Here is a 23,704-nt window from a genome sequence, read left to right on the forward strand (position 1 = left end):
TCTCTCTACAAGAGGACCCCTTCATAACTCATGAAGTTAAAAACAATGTGCAGAAACAGTGCATTTATGCTCAAAAGTTCTACTAATATAAAAGCTTGATATTGTATCAGTTACAATGTCCCACATGCCCCTGTTATAAGAATGAACATTTGTGTAAACATTTTATTGGAGAAGAAAATATGTCTCAAAAAATACTAGTCTCCGGTCTCTATAGCCTTACATGATATTTCTAATGAGTTTATAGCTATGTGTTTGATATACACCTATGTGGTTAAGCAGGTTGCACCATCAATGTCACATTGTCACAAGCTGTGTGATAGCTACTAGCTGGTATCTACGCTGCTGAGCAGGGAGGCGCGGAGTCTAACGCACCCCCGGTGTTCATCAGAGACCCCTGGAAGGGAGTTTGGGCTTCGCTGCAGGAGGGTGTGCAGGTTGTGGTTCTCCCAGTTAGCTACCAGCGTAGTAACAGAGTGGATGGACCGTAGTCAATCAATCCGGGTTGGAACCAAACGAACAGCAAGGTACAAGGAGAGATCCGAAGAATGGTCAGAGGCAAGCCAGAAGTCAGGAAACCAGAACAAGCAGCAAGGTACACAAACAGAATCCAAAAAGGGAGGTCAGAACAGAAAAACCAGATCACAGGAGCAGTATCTGGAAAGAACAAGGAGCTGGAGATGGGTGGAACCAATACTCTGGCACCCTTTTGATGCCAGAGGCAGCCTTAAATAGATCCTCTAGGATTCTAATTGGTTCCGGGAAGCCAGGGGTCAGAGGCACTGACCACTGACAGGTGAGGCGTCCCATTGCCTAGCAATGGGACGCGAAGCCTCACTGAGCATGCGCGCGCAGCGTGAACCCTAACATGAACCCAGAAGGTTCAGGGCAAGTCAGGCGGCCATCTCTGCCACTTAGTGACAGGACGGAGACTTTGCCTGACAGTACCCTCCACCCTCTTCTCCACAGCAGAACAAAGAGTGAACTGGTCCTTGAGAAACTTGGAAAGAAGACGAGGTGCATGTATGTCCTTCTTGTCGACCAAAGATCTCTCTTCTGGGCCATAACCCTTCCAGTGGACAAGAAATTGCTCTCTGCCATGAATAGAATGGGAATCCAAGATACGTTCTACCTGATACTCATCATTTTTAGAAAATTCATTGAGAATTAAAGGTTTGAGTAGAGAGATATGAAAGGAGTTGTGCACATGAAGAGAGGGAGGCATACAAAGTTTGTAAGTAACTGCATTAATAACATGCGAGATGCTGAAGGGGCCAATGTAGCGTGGTGCAAACTTCATAGATGGTACTCTGAGTTTGAAGTTATGGGTGGATAACCACACCTTGTGCCCTACATGCAAACCGGATGGCTCCTTCGATGGTGATCCACAAAGTGTTTGTGGTAGTTCAAAGCTTGTAGTATTTTATCCTGTACTTCGGTCCAAATCTTGGAGAAGTCACGGATTACTTCTTCAATGACAGTACGCATAAACTAGATTTGTCAGAGAAGGTAGGAAAAATAGGGTGTCTGCCAAAGATGACAAAGAAAGGAGATACTCCGGTGGATTTGTGCTGACGGTTATTATGTGAGAATTCTGCCCAAGGGAGATGATCATTTCAGAAGGGTTGGTGATCGGAGCAATAACAGCGGAGAAAGGTCTACAAATCCTGGTTAACCCGCTCAGTTTGACCATGGTCTGTCGGTGGTATCCGGGGGAGAATTTTAACTTGATCCCAGGATGACCACAAATGGATCTCCAAAACTTAGAGATTGTCACGGGCACTAGGAGTCTTTACCCAGGGATCACCAGGTGATAGGCTTACCAGAGCAGTATAGGTGGTAATATGGTACTCTGGTAGCAGGGTGATCACGGAACAGGAAATAGCAGATGATGAGATGCTCAGGACAGTCTATGACTAGCAGCACTGGCAATATGGAGGTAATAATACACGAGGAACTGTATGGACAAAGGACACGTGAAGGTAGTCAGTGGTCTGCGATAGCAAGTTGTACCACTGCTATAGTGAGGAGGAATGTCCAACAGAACGAGGAGGTGATGAGAGTCAGCGGTCTGCGGATAGCAAGTTGTACCGCTGTCTGAGTGAAGGAATGGAATCCAAGTGGAGGTATCCGGGGAGTCAGTGGTCTGCGTTAGCAAGTTGTACCACTGCTATGTGAGAGGATACTGGAACAGGTGAAACTGTAAACAGGAGTCAGTGGTCTGCCACTAGCAAGTTGTACCACTGAATATATATGTGAGGAGGTGCACGGGGAGAGACTGCAACACAATATATACACGGGCACCTTGACTTTGATCCACAGTAATATGCACAATATAAATGTATAAATGACTGAACAACACTGCCAATATAGAAAGTCTCTTGAAGTAATCCGGCATGAGATAACACAGTCAATGATGGCAGTAGAGTCAGCAGATAGTACACTCCAGAGGAGAACCAACACAGTCAATGATGGCAATAGACTCAGCGGATAGTACACTCCAGAGGAGAACCAACACAGTCCAGCAAGGTATGCAATACACAGCACAGTCAATGGGAAGTATGCATACCGTGGTTCAGGAGAAGGCAGTCAGACAGGAGTGCAGAGATACCTGAAGGGCAGGAGGCCAGCAGGATACAAGTCCCTGGATGGGTGAAGCGGGGGTCTAGCAGGTGCAGCGCACAGGTAGGTAGACCAGCAGGGAACACAGGAAGGCGTGGAGAGCGGATCAGCAGTAGATGGATGAGTAGCGCTGAGAAGTAACAGCAGCGGGTCTCTGCGGGAACACGGAGGTAACCAATAGCAACCAGCAGGTGCAGTAACGATGGGACACCGGAGCAGAGTTGAACTGGAACAGATGATCACGGAGAGTAGCGGGTAGCAATAGTGGCAGCAGACTCAAGGAAACACGGTAGAGTTGACAAGGACTGAAGACTGAAGCGCACAGAGGCAGCGGATAGGAATCAGCTAAACAGTCACGATGAAACACAGACGAGTTGCAGGTTGAAGACTGTAGTGCACGGAGGCAGCGGATAGGAATCAGCCAAACAGTCACGATGATGAAACACAGACGAGTTGCAGGTTGAAGCCTGTAGTGCACGGAGGCAGCGGATAGGAATCAGCTGGCAGTCACAATCATGAACAGGTGAGTGGATGTGGATGAAGGACTGTAGTGCACGGAGGCAGCGGATAGGCATCAGCTAACAGTCCCAATGATACATGGTAGAGTTGAAGTGATTAGAAGACTGTAGTGCACGGAGGCAGCGGATAGGAATCAGCTCACAGTCACGATGATACAGTAGATGGTAGAAGTGGTATGGGAACCACAGTAGTAGAAGTGGTTTGGAAACCACAGAGGTAGAAGTGGTTTGGAAACCACAGGAATCAGCTGGGCTGAATAAACAAGGAAACACAGGAACACCTTCAGAGACTCATGGGGAATGAGACTCCAAGATCAGGCAACGTGGTGTTGACCACAGGTGCTTAATATAGGGAGGTTGCCTGATCTGCCAATTTAGTTAAAGGAACATACACTGGAGGTATGGAAAGGGCTGCGCATGCGCAGTCCCTCAGGATGGAGGACGGCCACGGTTCCTAAATGTCCGGGAAGAAGCACTCACAGTCCGGTGAGTGACAGTACCCCCCCTTTTAAAGGTGGGCACAGAACGCCTGGAACCGGGCTTGTCCGGATTTTTGGAATAAAACTTCTTCAGAAGGGCAGGAGCATTAAGATCTTCAGCTTTGATCCATGAACGCTCTTCAGGACCAAAGCCCTTCCAATGAACGAGGAAACGGAGGACTCCTCGCGAAATTTTTGCATCCAATACCTCAGTAATCTCGAAATCCTCCTCCTGATGAACTTGAACTGGCTGCGGTGCTGAGGAAGGAGTCGAGAAACGGTTGATGATGAGAGGTTTGAGCAAGGACACATGGAAGGCATTGGAAATCCGAAGATTCTTAGGAAGAAGAAGTTTAACACATACTGGATTGATAACTTGAATGATCCTATATGGACCAATAAAACGAGGGGCGAATTTCATAGATGGAACCTTCAAACGAATATTTTTGGTGGATAACCAGACACGATCTCCAATTTTTAGTGGTGGAATAGCCCGCCTCTTCTTATCTGCGAAAGACTTATATTTGTTAGATGTCTTCTTTAAACAGGTTTTGACCTGAGACCAGATATTTTTGAAGGTCTGACAAGCAGTCTCCACAGCAGGAACTTGGGTGGGCGGGAGGGCAGGAAATTCCGGAAAAGACGGATGGTGACCGTAGACCACAAAGAATGGAGTTTTGGATGATGACTCATGGTACATGTTGTTATGGGCGAATTCAGCCCAAGGAAGCAATTCTACCCAGTTGTCTTGGTTGGCTGAAGAGAACATCCTAATAAAGGTCTCAAGATCTTGATTGACTCGTTCCGTTTGTCCGTTAGATTGCGGATGGTAAGAAGATGAGAGTGCTAATCGTATGCCCAAGGTTTTACAAAGGGCCCGCCAGAATCTGGAAACGAATTGTACTCCTCTATCCGACACAATCTCAGACGGACATCCATGGATACGGAAGATTTCTTTAATGAAATGTTCAGCCAGAGTAGACGAGGAAGGTAAACCGGACAGAGGGACGAAATGGGCCATCTTCGAAAATCTGTCTACCACTACCCAAATAGTATTGTGATTCTTACTTGGTGGCAAATCAGTAACGAAATCCATACTAATATGGGTCCAAGGCTTGGACGGAATGGGTAGTGGTCGCAGCAACCCTGCTGGAGTTCTGCGGGAGGATTTGAACTGAGAACATAAATCACAGGAAGCAACAAACTCTTTGACGTCTCTCCTCATTGAAGGCCACCAGTAACTACGAGAGAGAATCTCAAAGGTCTTGTGTTCACCGGCGTGTCCAGAAAAACGAGAGGCATGGAACCACGAAAGGATTTTCCTCCTCAGAGTAGGAGGCACAAGGGTCTTCCCAAATGGTAGCATTTTGGTGGATGAAGCAGCCAGAGAAATACATTTGGGGTCTAGAATAGCATGGTTGGGAACCTCTTCTACATCAGAGGACGTCACAAAAGCTCGAGATAGAGCGTCAGCTTTCTTGTTCTTAGCAGCTGGTTTGAAGGTTATAATTAATTCAAAACGGGAAAAGAAAAGAGACCATCTTGCTTGACGAGGGTTCAAGCATTGAGCAGATTGCAAATATGACAAGTTCTTATGATCCGTGAAGATCGTCACCGGATGGCGAGCTCCTTCCAACAAGTATCTCCATTCCTCTAATGCAGCTTTGATGGCCAGCAACTCCTTGTCCCCGATAGTATAGTTTTTCTCTGCGGGCAGAAGACCCCGAGAGTAGAAGGCACAAGGATGTAATTTTTGTTGCTCCGAGCGTTGGGAGAGAATAGCTCCTAAGCCCACATTAGAGGCATCTACTTCTAGGAAGAAGGGGAGTGTCACATCAGGTTGTCGCAGAATGGGAGCAGACGAGAAGGACTCTTTGAGGATTTGAAAGGCTTGGAGAGCCTCAGATGACCATTGCTTAGTATTAGCCCCTTTCCGAGTTAGGGCCACAATGGGAGATGCAATGGATGAAAAGTCTTGAATGAAGCGTCTATAGTAATTGGCAAAACCTAAAAAACGCTGGATGGCACGAAGAGTAGTTGGCTGAGGCCAATGTAGTACAGCATTTACTTTGTCTGGATCCATCTTCAGGCCAACTCCGGAAACTATATACCCCAAGAATGGAATCTGGGGTAACTCGAATGAACATTTTTCCAATTTACAGAACAACGAGTTTTTCCGTAGTCTGGAGAGGACCTCTGCCACATGTTGGTGATGAGAAGGCAGGTCCTGTGAGAAGATCAATATGTCGTCCAGGTAGACAACGACACATACATATAATAAGTCCCGAAAGATCTCATTGATGAAACCCTGGAAAACAGCGGGGGCATTACACAGCCCGAAGGGCATTACTAAATATTCGTAATGCCCATCTCTGGTGTTAAACGCGGTCTTCCATTCGTCACCGGAACGGATTCTAATTAAATTGTAGGCACCACGAAGATCCAACTTAGTAAATATCCGAGCTCCCTTGATGCGATCAAATAGCTCAGTGATCAGCGGAATGGGATACCGATTCTTGATAGTAATGGCGTTGAGTCCACGAAAATCTATACAAGGGCGTAATGATCCATCCTTCTTTTTGACGAAGAAGAACCCAGCTCCAGCGGGAGAGGTGGAAGGTCGAATGAACCCACGCTGGAGATTCTCCTGTATGTACTCAGATGTGGCTTGAGTTTCAGGTAACGAGAGAGGATAGACCCGACCCCTGGGAGGAGTCTTGCCAGGTAGAAGATCGATCGGACAATCCCAAAAACGATGAGGAGGAAGACGTTCAGACTGAGCTTTATCAAACACATCGGCAAATGAAGCATACTGAGGAGGGAGTCCCGGGGAGGAAGATGAGATGGAAGATTGCTGTACTTTAAGAGGAATAACTTGAGAGAGACAACGATGGTGACATTCAGACCCCCAAGACGTAACTTGAGGGGTGCGCCAGTCAATCTGGGGAGAGTGACATTGAAGCCATGGAAGGCCTAAGACAATCGGACTTGTCGTAACTGGAAGAATTAAAAACGAAATTTCTTCATGGTGTAGTACACCAATCTGAAGGGTTACTGGAGACGTACTCTGGGTGATGAGACCATTGATGAGACGTGATCCATCTATAGCCGTCACAGTAATGGGTGTTTTTAAAGTGATCACTGGTAGGGACCATTGATTCACTAGTGATTTAGAAATGAAATTTCCTGCTGCTCCGGAATCAATCAATGCCTGTGACTCAAAGGATTTGGTAGCAAAGGAAATCGTAACATCGAAAGCGCAGACTTTAGATTTCATAGACAATGGAGAGGACTCCAGGGACCCTAACTTCACCTCTCCAGAACTAGTTAGGGCCTGGCATTTCCCGATCTCTTAGGGCAAGAGCTGAGCATATGCGTGGAATCAGCACAATAGATACAGAGTCTATTCTTTACTCTTCGTTTCCTCTCCTCTGAAGATAATTTGGAACGTCCTATCTCCATGGGAATCACAGAGGATGGAGCTGGACGAAATTGAGGGTTTGAACGAAGAGGTGCTTTGACAGCCGTTGTTTTCTCAGACTCTCTTTCACGAAATCTCATATCTACACGATGGCAAAGAGAGATCAAATCTTCTAGTGACGAAGGAAGCTCTTGGGTAGTCAGTGCATCTTTAATTTTATCGGAGAGCCCCTGCCAGAAGGCGGCAACTAATGCTTCAGTGTTCCACTGAAGTTCAGAGGCTAAGATCCTAAATTGAATGACATACTGTCCTACTGTATGGGAGCCTTGTCGCAAACGAAGAATGCTGGAAGCAGCGGAGGTCACACGACCTGGTTCATCGAACACACTTCGGAACGTGGAAATGAATTTGGCACTATCTTGTAGAATTGGATCGTTTCTTTCCCACAGAGGGGAGGCCCAAGCCAGGGCTTGTCCAGAAAACAATGAGATAAGATAGGCCACTCTGGAACGATGGGTAGAAAAATTTTGAGGTTGGAGTTCAAAATGGACTGAACATTGGTTAAGGAAACCTCTACAAGTTTTGGGGTCCCCGTCATATTTTGACGGAGTAGGCAGGTGAAGCGTAGGAGCTGTAGACACCTGGGATGGCACTGGGGAAACGGAGGAAAGCACAGGAGCTTCAATATTAGCTGTAACAGTCTGTCCAGATGTTCCTTGGGAGGTTAACGATTGGTAACATTGAAGTAACAGCTGTTGGCGAGCATCCTGTTGCTCCACACGGCTGACCAGATGCTGCAGCATCTCTTTAGCAGTAGGTTCCGTATCTGGGTCTGTCATGGCCTGATCTTACTGTCACGGGCACTAGGAGTCTTTACCCAGGGATCACCAGGTGATAGGCTTACCAGAGCAGTATAGGTGGTAATATGGTACTCTGGTAGCAGGGTGATCACGGAACAGGAAATAGCAGATGATGAGATGCTCAGGACAGTCTATGACTAGCAGCACTGGCAATATGGAGGTAATAATACACGAGGAACTGTATGGACAAAGGACACGTGAAGGTAGTCAGTGGTCTGCGATAGCAAGTTGTACCACTGCTATAGTGAGGAGGAATGTCCAACAGAACGAGGAGGTGATGAGAGTCAGCGGTCTGCGGATAGCAAGTTGTACCGCTGTCTGAGTGAAGGAATGGAATCCAAGTGGAGGTATCCGGGGAGTCAGTGGTCTGCGTTAGCAAGTTGTACCACTGCTATGTGAGAGGATACTGGAACAGGTGAAACTGTAAACAGGAGTCAGTGGTCTGCCACTAGCAAGTTGTACCACTGAATATATATGTGAGGAGGTGCACGGGGAGAGACTGCAACACAATATATACACGGGCACCTTGACTTTGATCCACAGTAATATGCACAATATAAATGTATAAATGACTGAACAACACTGCCAATATAGAAAGTCTCTTGAAGTAATCCGGCATGAGATAACACAGTCAATGATGGCAGTAGAGTCAGCAGATAGTACACTCCAGAGGAGAACCAACACAGTCAATGATGGCAATAGACTCAGCGGATAGTACACTCCAGAGGAGAACCAACACAGTCCAGCAAGGTATGCAATACACAGCACAGTCAATGGGAAGTATGCATACCGTGGTTCAGGAGAAGGCAGTCAGACAGGAGTGCAGAGATACCTGAAGGGCAGGAGGCCAGCAGGATACAAGTCCCTGGATGGGTGAAGCGGGGGTCTAGCAGGTGCAGCGCACAGGTAGGTAGACCAGCAGGGAACACAGGAAGGCGTGGAGAGCGGATCAGCAGTAGATGGATGAGTAGCGCTGAGAAGTAACAGCAGCGGGTCTCTGCGGGAACACGGAGGTAACCAATAGCAACCAGCAGGTGCAGTAACGATGGGACACCGGAGCAGAGTTGAACTGGAACAGATGATCACGGAGAGTAGCGGGTAGCAATAGTGGCAGCAGACTCAAGGAAACACGGTAGAGTTGACAAGGACTGAAGACTGAAGCGCACAGAGGCAGCGGATAGGAATCAGCTAAACAGTCACGATGAAACACAGACGAGTTGCAGGTTGAAGACTGTAGTGCACGGAGGCAGCGGATAGGAATCAGCCAAACAGTCACGATGATGAAACACAGACGAGTTGCAGGTTGAAGCCTGTAGTGCACGGAGGCAGCGGATAGGAATCAGCTGGCAGTCACAATCATGAACAGGTGAGTGGATGTGGATGAAGGACTGTAGTGCACGGAGGCAGCGGATAGGCATCAGCTAACAGTCCCAATGATACATGGTAGAGTTGAAGTGATTAGAAGACTGTAGTGCACGGAGGCAGCGGATAGGAATCAGCTCACAGTCACGATGATACAGTAGATGGTAGAAGTGGTATGGGAACCACAGTAGTAGAAGTGGTTTGGAAACCACAGAGGTAGAAGTGGTTTGGAAACCACAGGAATCAGCTGGGCTGAATAAACAAGGAAACACAGGAACACCTTCAGAGACTCATGGGGAATGAGACTCCAAGATCAGGCAACGTGGTGTTGACCACAGGTGCTTAATGTAGGGAGGTTGCCTGATCTGCCAATTTAGTTAAAGGAACATACACTGGAGGTATGGAAAGGGCTGCGCATGCGCAGTCCCTCAGGATGGAGGACGGCCACGGTTCCTAAATGTCCGGGAAGAAGCACTCACAGTCCGGTGAGTGACAGAGATAAATTGTACAGCCTGATCAGAAATGATCTCCGGGGGCAACCATGAAGACGAAAAACATTCTTGATGAAAAGAAGAGCGAGTTCTGAAGCAGAAGGTAACTTCATTAGATTGACGAAGTGTGCCCATTTAGAAAAGCGGTCCACTATCACCCAAATAGTATTAAAAACATGACAATTAGGGAGGTTCATAATAAAGTCCATAGAAATGCTGGTCATGGGGAGTCTGGGACCAGAATAGGTAGAAAAACAACGGTAGGGGACCGCCTGGGGGTCTTATGGCGTGCTAAAACATCACAGACAGTTACAAACTTATGAACATCGTAGTTTAATGAAGCTACCAATATTTGCAGGACAAAAAAGGAATATTCTTATTGGTGCCAGCGTGGCCAGCAAATTTGGAGTCGTGAGCCCAAGCTAAAAGTTAGGGGAGAAGGTGAACATCCACGAAGGAACGCCCAACAGGAGGAGTCTTCAGAGAGGACTTGGTCAAAGCTAGAATCTTGAGTGGACTAATAACAAGTTTAGGATTTGGAGGGCAAGAATCAAAAAGACCTAGAAAGGGCATCAGCCCTGGGATTCTTGGACCCTGCACGCAAGGTCAAAATAAGTTGGAATAGAGCATAAAAAAGTGTCCAACGAGCCAGCCGGGGATTCAGACATTGTGCTGACTGTAAATATGTGAGATTCTTATGATCCGTGAACCCAGTAATAGGATGGAGGGCTCCTTCAAGAAGATACCACCACTCCTCCAGGGTTACCTTGATAGCGAGAAGTTCCTTATAACCAATCCCATAGTTAGCCTCACAAGGAGAGAGATTCTTGGAGAGGAATCCGCAGGGAGTGAAGATGCCAACGAGATTCTTCTGTGAAAGGACGGCCCCCACACCTTAAGAGGAAGCGTCCACTTAAAAAAAAACTGTTGTAGCTGATCCGGTTGTCTCAGAATAGGAGCATCTCGAAAGGCTACTTTCAGGGTTTTAAATGCAGAAATGGCTTATTGAGGCGAGTCTTTAGCATGTCCCCCCTTGCGGGCAGAAGAGAGAAGTGATTGGTGCAATTAAGGAAGAAACGTTCTAGTTAAACCGTCGGTAATAATTGCAGAATCCGATAAAATGTTGAGTGGTTTTAAGGCCGGAGGGTTGATGTCAATCAACAATAGCCCTCATTTTCTTGGGATCCATCTGCAACCCCACACCAGAAATTAAGTATCCGAGGAAAGGTATTTGTGATTGCTCAAACAGGCATTTTTCCAAATTATAATACAAGTGGTTCTCTCGGAGACAGGAAAGGACTGCCTTGACATGCTTTCAATGAGAGGAAAGGTCTTGAGAAAAGATCAAGATGTCATCGAGGTAGACAACAACTGATGAATATAACAAGTCTCGAAAGTTTTCATTAATAAATTCCTGGAAGACCGATGGGGTATTGCAGAGTTCAAAGGGCATGACAAGGTACTCGTAGTGCCCATCCCTGGTATTGAAAGAAGTCATCCATTCGTCACCTTGGCAAATCTGAATCAAGTTGTAGGCTCCCCTGAGGTCTAATTTAGTGAAAAGTTGGGTGCACGGATATGGTTGAAAAGCTCTGCTATAAGAGGAAGGGGATAGCGATTCTTAACAATAATGGCATTCAATTTACGGTAATCAATACAAGGCCTGAGAGATACGTCTTTCTTCTTAACTAAAAAGAATCCATCACCAGCGTAAGGAATTGGATTTACGGATAAAACCGCGTTCAAGGTTTTTGGAAATGTAATCAGCCATAGCCTGAGTTTCTGGAAACACTCTGCCCCTAGGAATCCTTTTACCAGGAATAAGATTGATAGGATCAATGAGGTGGCAAAGACTCAATGGCTGCTTTGCTAAAGACATCCAGGAATTCTGTGTAGGCTTCCGGAAGTCTAGACTAAGGAGTGGAAGCAAGGCAAGAGATCGAAGCCTTAGCAGGAAGTACCGAAGGTAGACATTGGTGTTTGCAGGTAGGTCCCAGTCGAACTGCGGTGAATGTGCCCTAAGCCAAAGTAGACCCAAAATCAACAGGTTGATGGATTGAGGAATAATTAGAAAACTTATCCACTTAGAGTGGAGAGCTCCTACCAACAGCCGCAAGGGACTGGTAATACGATTGATGGAGCCGTTGGCGGCATGATTACCATCTATCGCAGATAGGACCAAAGACTGTGGCATAGGGTGGATGGAGAGATGGAGCTTGGATGCCAGCTCGGCGGATATGAACATCCCAGCGGATCCAGAGTCCACAAAGCCTGACAATAGCTGAGGGCCATCCAGGGAGATTAAAGAACTACTGGCATAAGAAATTCTGAGTCTTTAGAGGAGTAGAAGGTAATGGACCTGGATACATGGACGACCCTCCTAACATCGCGTAGGATGGGGTGTTTCCCGGCCTCTTGGAGCATGAAGAGAGGAGGTGACCGGGTTCTCCACAATAAAGACAGAGGTGGTTTCTGATACATCTGTCACGTTTCTCTTGAGAAAGGCAAGAGTGACCTAGCTGCATGGGTTCCTCAGAGGGTGTAACTGGTGACTGAAACTGAGAAGCTAGACGAGGAAAGGGACGACGACTATGATCCTTCTCCTGGGAGCGCTCCAGGTGACGAATATCCACCTTAATGTACAGTAATATTAAATTGTCCAAGCTGGTTGTAAGGTCATGGTAAGCAAGATCATCTTTGATACGTTCATTAAGCCTCTGCTAAAAGGTGGCCAGTAGAGCCTCATTATTCCCGCGAAGCTCAGAGGCTAGAGTCTGAAAATATAACGCATATTAACCTGCGGTCAAGGGGCCTTGGCAAAGAGCTAGTAAACCAGAGGCTGCAGAAGAGACTCGACCCGGCTCATAGAAAACCTTCCGGAAATTCTCGATAAAGAGAGAGGAGTTCTGCAACATAGAAACATCCCTTTCCCAGAGAAGAGAAGCCCAGGCTGGAGCTTGGTCTGTGAAAAGGGAAATAATGTACGCCACCTTGATACGTTCCGAACTGTAATTCTCGAGAGCCAGTTTGAATGATGCACTGGTTAAGAAACCCTCAGCATTTCTTGCGGTCACCACCATCGAATTTCTGAGGTGAGGGAATGCGCAGACCCCTGGAGGTAGAGGTACTGACCGTAGAAGCAGCGGCAGTAGTGGAGACTGTGACTGCCACAGCTGCTGGACTTGCCAGCAAGGATCCTTGAAGGGTGTCTAAGCGGGATACGACCCTGTGGATGCACTATAGTTGTTGGGCCTGATTAGACTGTTGCTGGTCCACTCGTTGAGCAAGATGGAGCAGAAGATCTCGAGCAGAGGTTTCTTCCTGGGCCCTCATCTTCTGGCCAGAGTATACTGTAACGCTGTTACAAGCTGTGGGATAACTACTAGCTGGTATCTGCACGGCTGAGCAGGGAGGCGCGGAGTCTAGCGAACCTCCGGTGTTCACCAGGGCCCCGCACAAGAGAGTTTTGGCTTCTCTGCAGGAGGATGCGCAAGTTGCGGTTCTCTGAGTCAGCCACCAGCGTAGTAACAAAGTGGATGGAGCATAGTCAATCAATCCGGGTCAGAACCAAACAAACAGCGAAGTACAAGTGGGGATCCAAAGAATGGTGAGAGGCAAGCCAGAAGTCAAGAAACCAGAACATGCAGCATAGTACACAAACGAAATCCAAAAGGGAGGTCAGAGGAGAAAAGCCGTGTCACAATAAGGAGCTGGATGGAACCAAGACTCTGGCACCCTAGCGGTGCCAGAGGCAGCCCTAAATAGATCCTCTAGGATTCTGATTGGTTCCGGGAAGATGGCAGTCAAAGACACTGACTGCCGACAGGTGAGGTGTCCCGTTGCCTAGCAATGGGACGCGAAGCCTCACTGTGCATACATGTGCAGCGTGACCCCCAGGTTTCGGGGAAAGTCAGGCGGTCGTCTCCGTGTTATGAGTCACGGCTCCCCGAAGGGCCACCGCGACTCACGTCCGGTGGTCCCAGACGTCCCGGCTGTCTCCATGATAACCGGGACGTCACCTCCTACGTCGGTTGCCTGGGCAACAACCGGGATGCTCCAACTCTACTGCGGCAGCACCTGGCCAGCGGTCGTACAGCCGGGCGCATGCACGCATAAAAAGATAACACTTTAATATTATTTATGGTGAAATACTACTCTGTGTACTCCGGTACAGATGGAATTCAGTCAGGAAGACAGATACTATACTGTATATAAAGAGTCATGTTAAAAGGAAAGTTACCTAAACCTGGCTCTGATGACAATAAAGATTATTTTGTGCTCACTATTTCTGCATTGCCAATTCTTGGGGATTAGTGCAGTAGGGAGGGGTCTCGCTGGAACTCTACTCCTATTGGCTCCCATCGCTACTTAAGGCAGTGAGGACAGAGCCTCACTGCCAGTTATAGCTCTCAGTGTAGCTATGCTCCCTGTTCCTGTTTCCTGCTCCTATCCTATGTTCTAGATCTGATTTCCCGTGTATGACCCCTGGCTTGTTTCTGGACCTTGTTGTGTTGCCTGTGACCTCTGACCTCGGCTTGTTCTTTGGATACGTTGTCTGCTGCCGGCCATCGACCCTTGCCTGGATTTCACTCTGCTGTCTGCTATTACACTCTATTCCTGGGTTCTTCCCACATCTCACAACCCTCTGTTTGTCTGCAGCCAAGTCTGTCCCCACCACTAGGGGCTCCAGTGAACACCAGACTTTCGGAGCAGACTCCGGGTTTTGTTGTACTGGCTGGAGGGGTTCCTAACACTCCGGCACTTAGTGACAGTGTGGAGACGGCGCCTGACAATCAGTAACCAAATAAAGGCAAAAAGATAACAGCTTTTTATTCAAAGCACCACATATTTAATTCTTTATTGGACCAATTGTTTACCGAAACAATGTGTTGTCTAATATCTTTGTAATTCTATCCATGCGTACATGATATCAAAAGCAGTGTATTTTTTCTGTTCTGAATTTTTTCCCTTGACTACATATGGGTATAGCTGCAGATATAAGAATGAAACTTTTTTCTTTAGAAGAAAATGACTTAATTGTAGAAGATTAACAACAAACTATCAACAAGTAGATTTTAAAATATTTTAACAATGGACTTACGAAGCTAACATAATACAATTTTCAAGATTAAGTTTAGCTATAGTAAATGTGAAGTATTATTAATGCTAATGAGCTGACATGGGGAAAACTGGATCCTCCGCTGATATTATCTGCAACAAGCTAACCACATTATTGTTTTCAGCTATGAAATCACTCCTGGAGATAGAATAACATATAATCAATAGCAGAGTACACAACAGGTTATAGACAACTGAACAGCATGAGCATCTTTAAAAGATGTTTCCAGTGTTTGCCTCATTAGCAGCAAATAAATCTTTCACAGCCTCCAAATACAATTCAGTTTTCAACATTATGTTACTAGTGCAAAGTGTTCTTTCAATTTCCCAAATGAAAACATAATAGCCAGAGTACGGCGAAAATCATGCTCCCAACAGCAGGTGTGAGTAAACCGTAAAGATTTCTGTGTGAGGAGAACAAGCTATAATTCCTGAGCAGAATTTACAATCACATACCCAAAAAGGATCAGCAGGAGGGCAGAGGCTGCCAAGTTTTCTCGGAACGTAAAGGCAGTTAGTTGGAAAGAAGCTATGACACAGACACAAAGGCTGGCAGGAACTAGATAAAGTGCCTTGAAAAAACAAAACCAATATAATTAGTAAGAAACATATTTCAATATGCTGAATGCTTGTTTTGTACTTACATTATTTAAATTAGCTACATATTACTTGTTAGACAATCTGCAAACATGGTAAGACCTTAATCTTTAACTATAAACTGAATGCCCAACAATCGTAAACATCATAATAAATTACTTTTATTTTGTAATTGTAATAATATTTTAGCTACTGTTGCCTTTTATACTTAGGCATAGGAGTGGCTTGGATTTTAGGATTTTTTCACCCTGACCACTGACGTAGTTTGGCTATCTTTGCTAAATATAAGCCACACTTCCTTTTCACCGTAAGACACCCCATTTTGGTTGATAGGTTTCCAACTAGGCTACAAGATAAAACTGAAATGTGCTACAAGATTAGCTGTGATCATATGTCTATAAATAAAGAAGAAAATTGCACCTTGATTGTACATTTACATTTTAAGCCACATTGCACAGATTCCATTGCATTTTTAATTATATTTTATTTCTGTATATCTACCTCTATCATTGCTTGATCTTGTTTTCCAATCTGACATTGTACCCCCTTTCCAACTTACATCTTGTTGCCCTGGGCTCCTGTCACTGCTGCCCACTACTAATTACACCTCTGAACTTAGGTTTAAATGATATCACTTTATGATGGCATAATGTCTGTATTTGTTAAACAGTGTAGCTACATCTTCAAAGATGTAGATAGTTATACTATCCAGAGAATTATATATACTGTATATTGTTTTAATAATGTGTAATGCTTTAGTGCAAACATACATGAGTAAACCCCTATGGTGGACTTATTAGTCCTTAATAGAAGTACAAGTTTTTGGGTTTCTGGGTGACGAATGAAATATCTTGGATATAGTATTGCCGGAGCATGTGAATTGCTCAATTACAGTCTCTATTCGTTTAAAGCTCACTGCAGCTTCTTCTGGAGAGGATTGTTAAGAATTGTAGTAATATTTATTATTTTTAATATTAATTTACAGTGGTAGGTGAAGCTTAATATATAATAACATGTTATTTAATTGTAACTTATGATTGCCATGTTTGCATGTTCTTTAATTGTAGCTTAAGTTTACTAAAAAAAAGTTAAGCAACAAAAACAGCACAAAAATAAGTCTTCTATCTTTATCAATCTTAAATTAGAACTCCACCTAAAACTAAAAGTTTTGATTTTGACTGACGTTGTGTTAAGGTAAAATAGCATTGGGGGACCTATCAGACTGGATAAACACCATGTCACCAGTAGGTAATACTATGTATTTTAGCTTAGCATACTGAACTGCAACACATTTTATGTTTATTGGATAGTTCTTCAAAAATATTTCAGATATCTTAGCTTAGTAATTGAAGTTTAGAAAAAAATCAATAACTGCTGATATAATGCACAGTCATAAACTACCGAAACTAATGAAATTGTTAACCACAAGTTTTAATGTGCTGTACCAGCCACTCAATAATATCTGGCTTTTAGTTGACAAAACACAACAAACCATGTCATGTAGAAAATGGCCGATCCAGTAGATTTTATAATTGAGACCACTGATATGGTAAAGATATTTTGCCCCAGATACGTGATCTTTCACAACACAGCTTCCAATAGAGGCAGTTAATATAGAAAATCCTAAAGTTATGCACAAGGCTACTCCACATTGCCGTACATTCTCCAAGCTGTAGAGAAAAAAAAATAACAATTTAAGCAGAAGGTTTGTCAATATTTAAAAAAAACAGTATAGTAATAAGTGGGCTTTGTCATAGACTAGCATGCTGCCATGGTCTAACTGTTTTTGTTTGTTTTCCCTCACCTATGTAGCCTTATGTTTCATATGTCCCCCATGTGACCCTTATTACATTTAAGAACTGCTTGAGTAATCTTGTGCTGAAAGATTCTCTTGTATTTTTTTACAGAAGTGCTCATCAACAGACATACATGGTGGAGGCAACAAGGGGGCAGGCATTGGGCAAGTGGATGGCATGACATGGGAGACATAGTGGAGACAGAGGGGCAGAGATGAGTCAAGGGAGTAGTCTACAACAGGAGACATGGGGTAGACAGACAGGCAGTAAAGAGGCAAGGGAATAGCCTGCCTGGGGAAGACCTATTGTAGAAAAGGAAAAATACGTGATTCAAGGGATCAATCTGGCAGGGAGATGTGGGATAAACAAGGGGACTGTCACACATTGGGGTCTTAGCCGAACTTACCATGTCTGCTGCTGTCATATCATGGCTATCCGAGTCCCTTCTGGTCACATCATGGCTATCCGAGTCCCTTCTGTTCACCTGCAGCATTCCTGTCCATTACATTTTTGTTTGTAAACAAACACATACTGTTTATTCTGCTGCATGTGTGTGGCCAACTTGGATGCAGTCATGTGATTATTCTAGACAAACCAGATTCAGTAGCTGTGATCACATAAACTGTGCAGCCAATAGCCATTGGGAACACCTTATTTAAACCTGCTGCTGATAACTGTTCATTACCAGAACACCACACTTCTCTTGTGAGGATAGTTCTTGGCTCCAGGTGCCAGATGTTCCTGCACTATTCCTGATTACCCTGCATTTACAAAGTTATTATCTTGCTGTGAACATCCTGAATTACCAATTAATCATAACTTTGCAAGTACTCTGCATTTCCAAGTGTACATGTTTCTACAAATACCTGCAATCCCAAAGTGCGCATCTTTCTGCAAGTGTCCTGCATTACCCGGAGTTCATCACTCTGCAAGTACTCTGCACTTCCAAGCTGCTTACATTCTGTATTCATCAAGAGTGCTTACATCAGTGATAACTTTGCAATGTCTAGTGTTTATTCGGCAGCACCTGGGGTTATACCGGTATCGCCAGTTCTGAGTCCCTAGGGTATATTTCCGTGTATCAGTGTGTGGGTTCCAGGTCTGTGGCTGTCTCATAGTCCTGAATTTGCCATTCCTTGTCACACTTCTGAGTTCCTGTCTCCAGTTCCAGCTCATTCTGTCTAGAGTTGTTGAGTGTTTTGAGAGTTGAGTCTTGAGTGTATTGAGAATTCTTAATAGTGTGTTTCAGTCCCATGTTCCTGGTTACAGATGCCGTGATTCAGTTCCCAAGAATAGTTTCAGAGTGTTCAGTTCTATACTGTGACACAGTCTCCAGCCCTTGACTCCATACTGCAAGTGCTACACAGAGTACTCTAGATGAGCAGAGAGATCATCATTCCTCCAAATTCCATTTCACTCCTGCTTCAGCCAGACCCAAGGGTCCCAATTTGGATCGAGAAATATAGATAACTGTGACAGTATGTTCTTGCTCAATGGATCTGGTAGGAGTACATACCAAGTGGGAGGACACTGTCCAAACCTTGGCTGAATGCATTGAGAGGCAAGAAACTAACCAGGGGCAAATTTTAAGAGTCTTGCAGGATTTGTCCTCGCGTATGGATACCTTGCAGGTATCCTTCAACCAATCACAATCTCATACTGTATCTAAGTCAGTACGACTTTCTTCACTGCCTACTCCATCCAGACTCCTTTATCCCACGCCAGCTAAATATGGCAGAGACACTAAGAACTGTTGTGGGTTTCTCAATCAGTGTAGTATACACTTTGAACTGCAGCCCGGTAAGTTTCCTATTGCACGTACCAAAACAGCTTATATTATTTTATTACTATCAGGGAAAGCTCTGGCGTGGGCATCACCGCTCTAGGAAAAGTTTGACCCAATTTTGTCTGATATTGAATCTTCGGTTCAGAGAGAAAACTTTAGAAAAGTGGAGGCTTGAACACCCCAAGTTCTGCCCAACTCCATGGGTCCCTTTACCTTCTCCTTCTCCTGAAGAGTCCATGCAACTAGGCAAATCCAGTCTTTCACCAACAGAGTGGGAGTTAGAGAAAAACTTTTCCTATACTGTGCCAGTTTTGGACACCTGCTACATTTTTGTCCTCGTAAGTCACGAAACGCATCTACCTAGCTAATGGGGATGTCAGCCTAGGAGCGGCCCCCTCGATCCCTACTATGCAAGGACTGTATTATCCCAGTCACCCTGAAAAATGCACGAGGCTACCGAAACCTCTCTACCCTGCTGGACTCAGGAGCTGCTGGGAATTTCTTGTCTTCCAAATTAGCTACTGAACTAGTTATTCCACTTGTGAAAGTTTCTATGACCATCTCTTTCACTGCGGTTGATGGCAGCCAAAATCCTGGCGGTACCATTATGCATTAGTCTTCTCCAATGATGCTTCAAATAGGAGTTATGCATTCCAAGACTCTTACCTTTCTGGTCATCCCAGAAGCCACCAGTCCAGTGGTCCTTGGTTTCACATGACTTCAAAAACATAAATCCCAGATTGACTGGTCGCCTCCGCAAATCTTGAAATGGGGTCAACTTGTTCCAGGTTTTGTTTACAAAGTGTTCTTCCACATTGCTCCACCTCTGATAAAGAAATGTTGGCAGTTCCTTTAGCCTACCAAACGTTTATAGACATTTTCATTAAAAAGGCTGCTGAGACTCTACCACCTCATTGGGATTAGTACTGTCCCATTGATTTAGATCCAGGTAAAACCCCACCCCATCTACGTGGTAGATTTCATTCTTTTTTTGATCCCTGAGACACAAACCATGTTTGAATATATTAAAAAGAACTTTGAAAGGGGCTAAAATTGTCCATCATTTTCACTTGCATGAGGCATTTTCTTTTTTGTAAAAAAAAAAAGGATGGTGGATTATGTACCTGCATCGATTACCGTGGGCTCAATAACATTATCATCAAGAACGATATCCTCTGCCCCTCCTCACAGGCCTAGATCAAAGCTTCTGATGTTCATGCTCCATCTTTCATCAAAAATTACCATCTCAAATTCCCGACTAAGCCCCATAGTGTCTAATGGCCACTCGTAAGATAGCGGGTACTGTTACACATCGGGGTCATTTACCATGTCTGCTGCTATCATATCACGGCTACTTGGGTCCTTCCATGGCGCCTACACCAATCCTGTCGATCACATCTTTTTTTGTAAACCAATACATTGTTTGTTTTGCTGCATGGGCTTGGCCATCTTGGATGCAGTCAGGTGATCACTCCAGACCATCCAGCTTCAGCAGCTGTGATCACATGAACTGTGCAGCCAATAGCCACTTGGAACACCCTATTTAAACCTGCTGCAAAGATTCGTTCATTGCCAATACAACACACTTATCTCCTGAGGATAGTTTTTGCTCCAGTTGTTCCTGCACTGTCCTGAATACCCTGCATTTAGAAAGTAATCATCTTTCTGTGAACATCCTGCATTGCCAAATACTCTGCATTTTCAAGTGCACATCTTTCTATATATACCTACAATCCCAAAGTGCATATCTTTCTACAAGTATCCTGCATTACCTAGAGTTCATCACTCTGCAAGTACTCTGCACTTCCAAGCTGCTCATATTCCGCATTTATCAAAAGTGCTTAACTCAGTAAGAGCATTGTACTTTCTAGTGTTTATTCTGCAGCACTTGGGGTTTTACTGTTATCGCCAGTTCCATAGCAAACCTAGAAGGTGGGGGTTTCCTAGTGCCTGAAAACCCCACTCCAAGCCTGGGGCACTGTATAATTCAGGTGGCTGGACCCTGCCCCTGTTTCACACGCCTCTGCTTGAATATGGAGAGACGCATGCACGTAACAGTAGTGCATGCAGCATTGTCCATGTATATTATAGGGACAGGAAGAGTTGGAGAGCAGTCAAGCACTCTCTAAAATTATAGCAACGCCCCCATGCATGCTGGTCATGCCCACTGATGGCGTGGTGTGGAAACCCCCTTCTAAAAATCCTGCTTTTGCCCCTGGGTTCTATTGCTGGTGTTGGTTCTGAGTCGCTAGGTCTTATTTTCAGTTACATGTACCAGTGTGTGGATTCCAGGTCTGTAGTTGTCTTGTAGACCTGAGATCGCCATTCCATGTCACGGTTCTAAGTTCGAACAGTTGCAGAGTGTTATTACATTGGTTTCCAATTCCCTAATCTGTCGCAGACTCCAATACTGCAAGTGCTACTCAGAGTACTCTAGATGGAGGCTTTCATCAAAGCCTCCAGGTTCCGTTTCACTCCTGCTTCAGCCAGACCCCGAATCTGATCAAGAAATACAGACAACTATGACAGGGGCATAGATAAAAGTTAGGTTGCAACAGGCAAGAGTTGACATGGAAGAGATTTTATCACACTGGGAAACTCAGACATCACAGTGGGCAGCACGGGGGCTTAGTGGTTAGCACTTCTGCCTCACACCATTGGGGTCATGAGTTAGATTCCTGACCATGGCCTTATCTGTGTGGAGTTTGTATGTTCTCCCCATGTTTGCATGGGTTTCCTCCGGGTGCTCCAGTTTCCTCCCACAATCCAAAAACATATTAAGAGGTTATTTGGCTGCTATCAAATTGACCCTAAACAGGAAATTATACTGTGCTCAAGAGTCAGGCAGCACGAATTTACTACAGCAGCAGTGGGACCAAGGTATCCCTCCTTGAATAATCAATATATAAAAACAATGGATGTCCCATCCGCGCTCATATTAAAATTTATGTTAAACAACACCACCTACTGGGTCATTGATGTATCCCCGGTGGATAATAATATTCACTTGGGTTGCTGAATCCGCGGTACAATATTAGTCTATACTATATCTTGATACTTGAAGCTGCACTAGATTCTGGACAATTTGAAGGCTGTTAGATTGAGCTGCATACTATGCTTCTAATGTTGTACAATTAGGAATGTATTATTGGCTGTTCAGTTGGGCTGTATTATATACCAGACAATTGGGGCTCTATGACAATCTGCTCAATATTATTATACTGTAGCACATAAAATCAGGAGTATGTATACTGTGCATACATACATACATACATACATACATACATACATGCATACACATATATATATATATATATATATATATATATATATATATATATATATATATATATATATATATCTCGAGAGGTATCTACAAATGTGAGTTGTTGAGTTGTGAGTTGTTGATACGTTTTATCATGTGCACAATATGCATCACAAGCAGTATATTCTGGAGATTTAGGAGTTTTCTTACTAGCGTGCCCGGCTATAACAACTCACTGAGGATCCCCCCGCTTCTACTCTCACATATCTGAATAGTGAGCAGTTCACAAAGGCAGGTTGGCATATCTTTGTCTTATTGCTCCACAAAAGATGGAGAGCCACCAGTTTCATAAGCCAACCCATCTCCCACAATGCATAGGACAAGTCAGATAAGGAAATCCCTAGTGGTGCCATTAAATGCAACCACCAGAGTTTATATATCCAGACATCCCGTCTTTCACTATAGGATAAGGGCCCCAGCGTTAGGCTGGGAGCCACTACTCTTTCTCATTTGACTGGAACCATGGGGCCATTTGGTTGCCTGTTCCCAACGTATCTTGTCAATTTTAAGTCTGGACCACAAGAACAAGTCTGCTGCTATCTTGTTCATCTCGCCCTCTCTAAAACCCTAACAGATGCAGTTAGGTAGTCCTAATAATTCCAATAAAAGGAGTGAAAAAGATTGGGGTGCATCTTGCTTAGTGCCAACTATGTGCAAAAGTGCATCCAGTTTTGCACTTCAGTGGAAAAATTATATTTCACTTGTCTGGAAGGTAATATTTAAAAAAGTTGGTGGAATGGAGAATGTGCATTTACGGAGATATTCCCCATTTTACAGGTAGACTCACAGCCTTTTCCTCCTTACAAATGGACTTGAATTCTCCAGCAGGTCAGAGGTGCAGAAAGCGATCTGCACCTTCCACTTGCGCTGTTGTATTTTGACCATTTAAAAAAAATATTCATATGACTATCTCCTAATTAATTGAAGCCATAAATAAGGTGACACAAAGCATTTTTAGCTGCAAAATGGATAAGGTATAATTTAATGAAGTGTGTGATTATAGACTGGACTTTGCATTAATGTTTTACTGTTCCCACTTTTTTTCCCACAGTATGTGCAAACCTATAAATGCACATACATTGGCAACATGTCTTTGATTTATCTAACAAAATCTGGCCAAAAAAACAGTAATAGAATTAATGACAATGTAATTTCAAGATCAAGCTAAAAATACAGTGTTAAACTTTGTGTAGTATTATAAGGAAACTTAAAGTGTAAGAATAAGAAAGACGATAAGGGTCATTTATAAATATCAAAATCTGCTGAGCATAATGCTTTATATGTGCAAATATCCCTCATTGTTCGGCTCCTGCATTGCAATGTGTACACCTA

General features: G+C 44.4%; 1 protein-coding gene across 1 annotated transcript in view; it reads right to left on the minus strand.

The window, feature by feature from the left end:
* Nucleotides 1–23,704, minus strand: part of LOC142159465 (ATP-binding cassette sub-family A member 13-like) — a 253,807-nt gene that overhangs the window by 1,937 nt on the left and 228,166 nt on the right. Inside the window, exons 9-10 of the mRNA XM_075214364.1 lie at nucleotides 16,958–17,135; nucleotides 15,325–15,440 (exon numbers count right to left, since the gene is read on the minus strand). Coding sequence (XP_075070465.1) covers nucleotides 15,325–15,440; nucleotides 16,958–17,135 — 294 coding nt within the window. The remainder of the gene's footprint in view (nucleotides 1–15,324; nucleotides 15,441–16,957; nucleotides 17,136–23,704) is intronic.

Source organism: Mixophyes fleayi, chromosome 5 (genome assembly GCF_038048845.1).
Source record: "Mixophyes fleayi isolate aMixFle1 chromosome 5, aMixFle1.hap1, whole genome shotgun sequence".
Lineage (NCBI taxonomy): Eukaryota > Metazoa > Chordata > Amphibia > Anura > Limnodynastidae > Mixophyes > Mixophyes fleayi.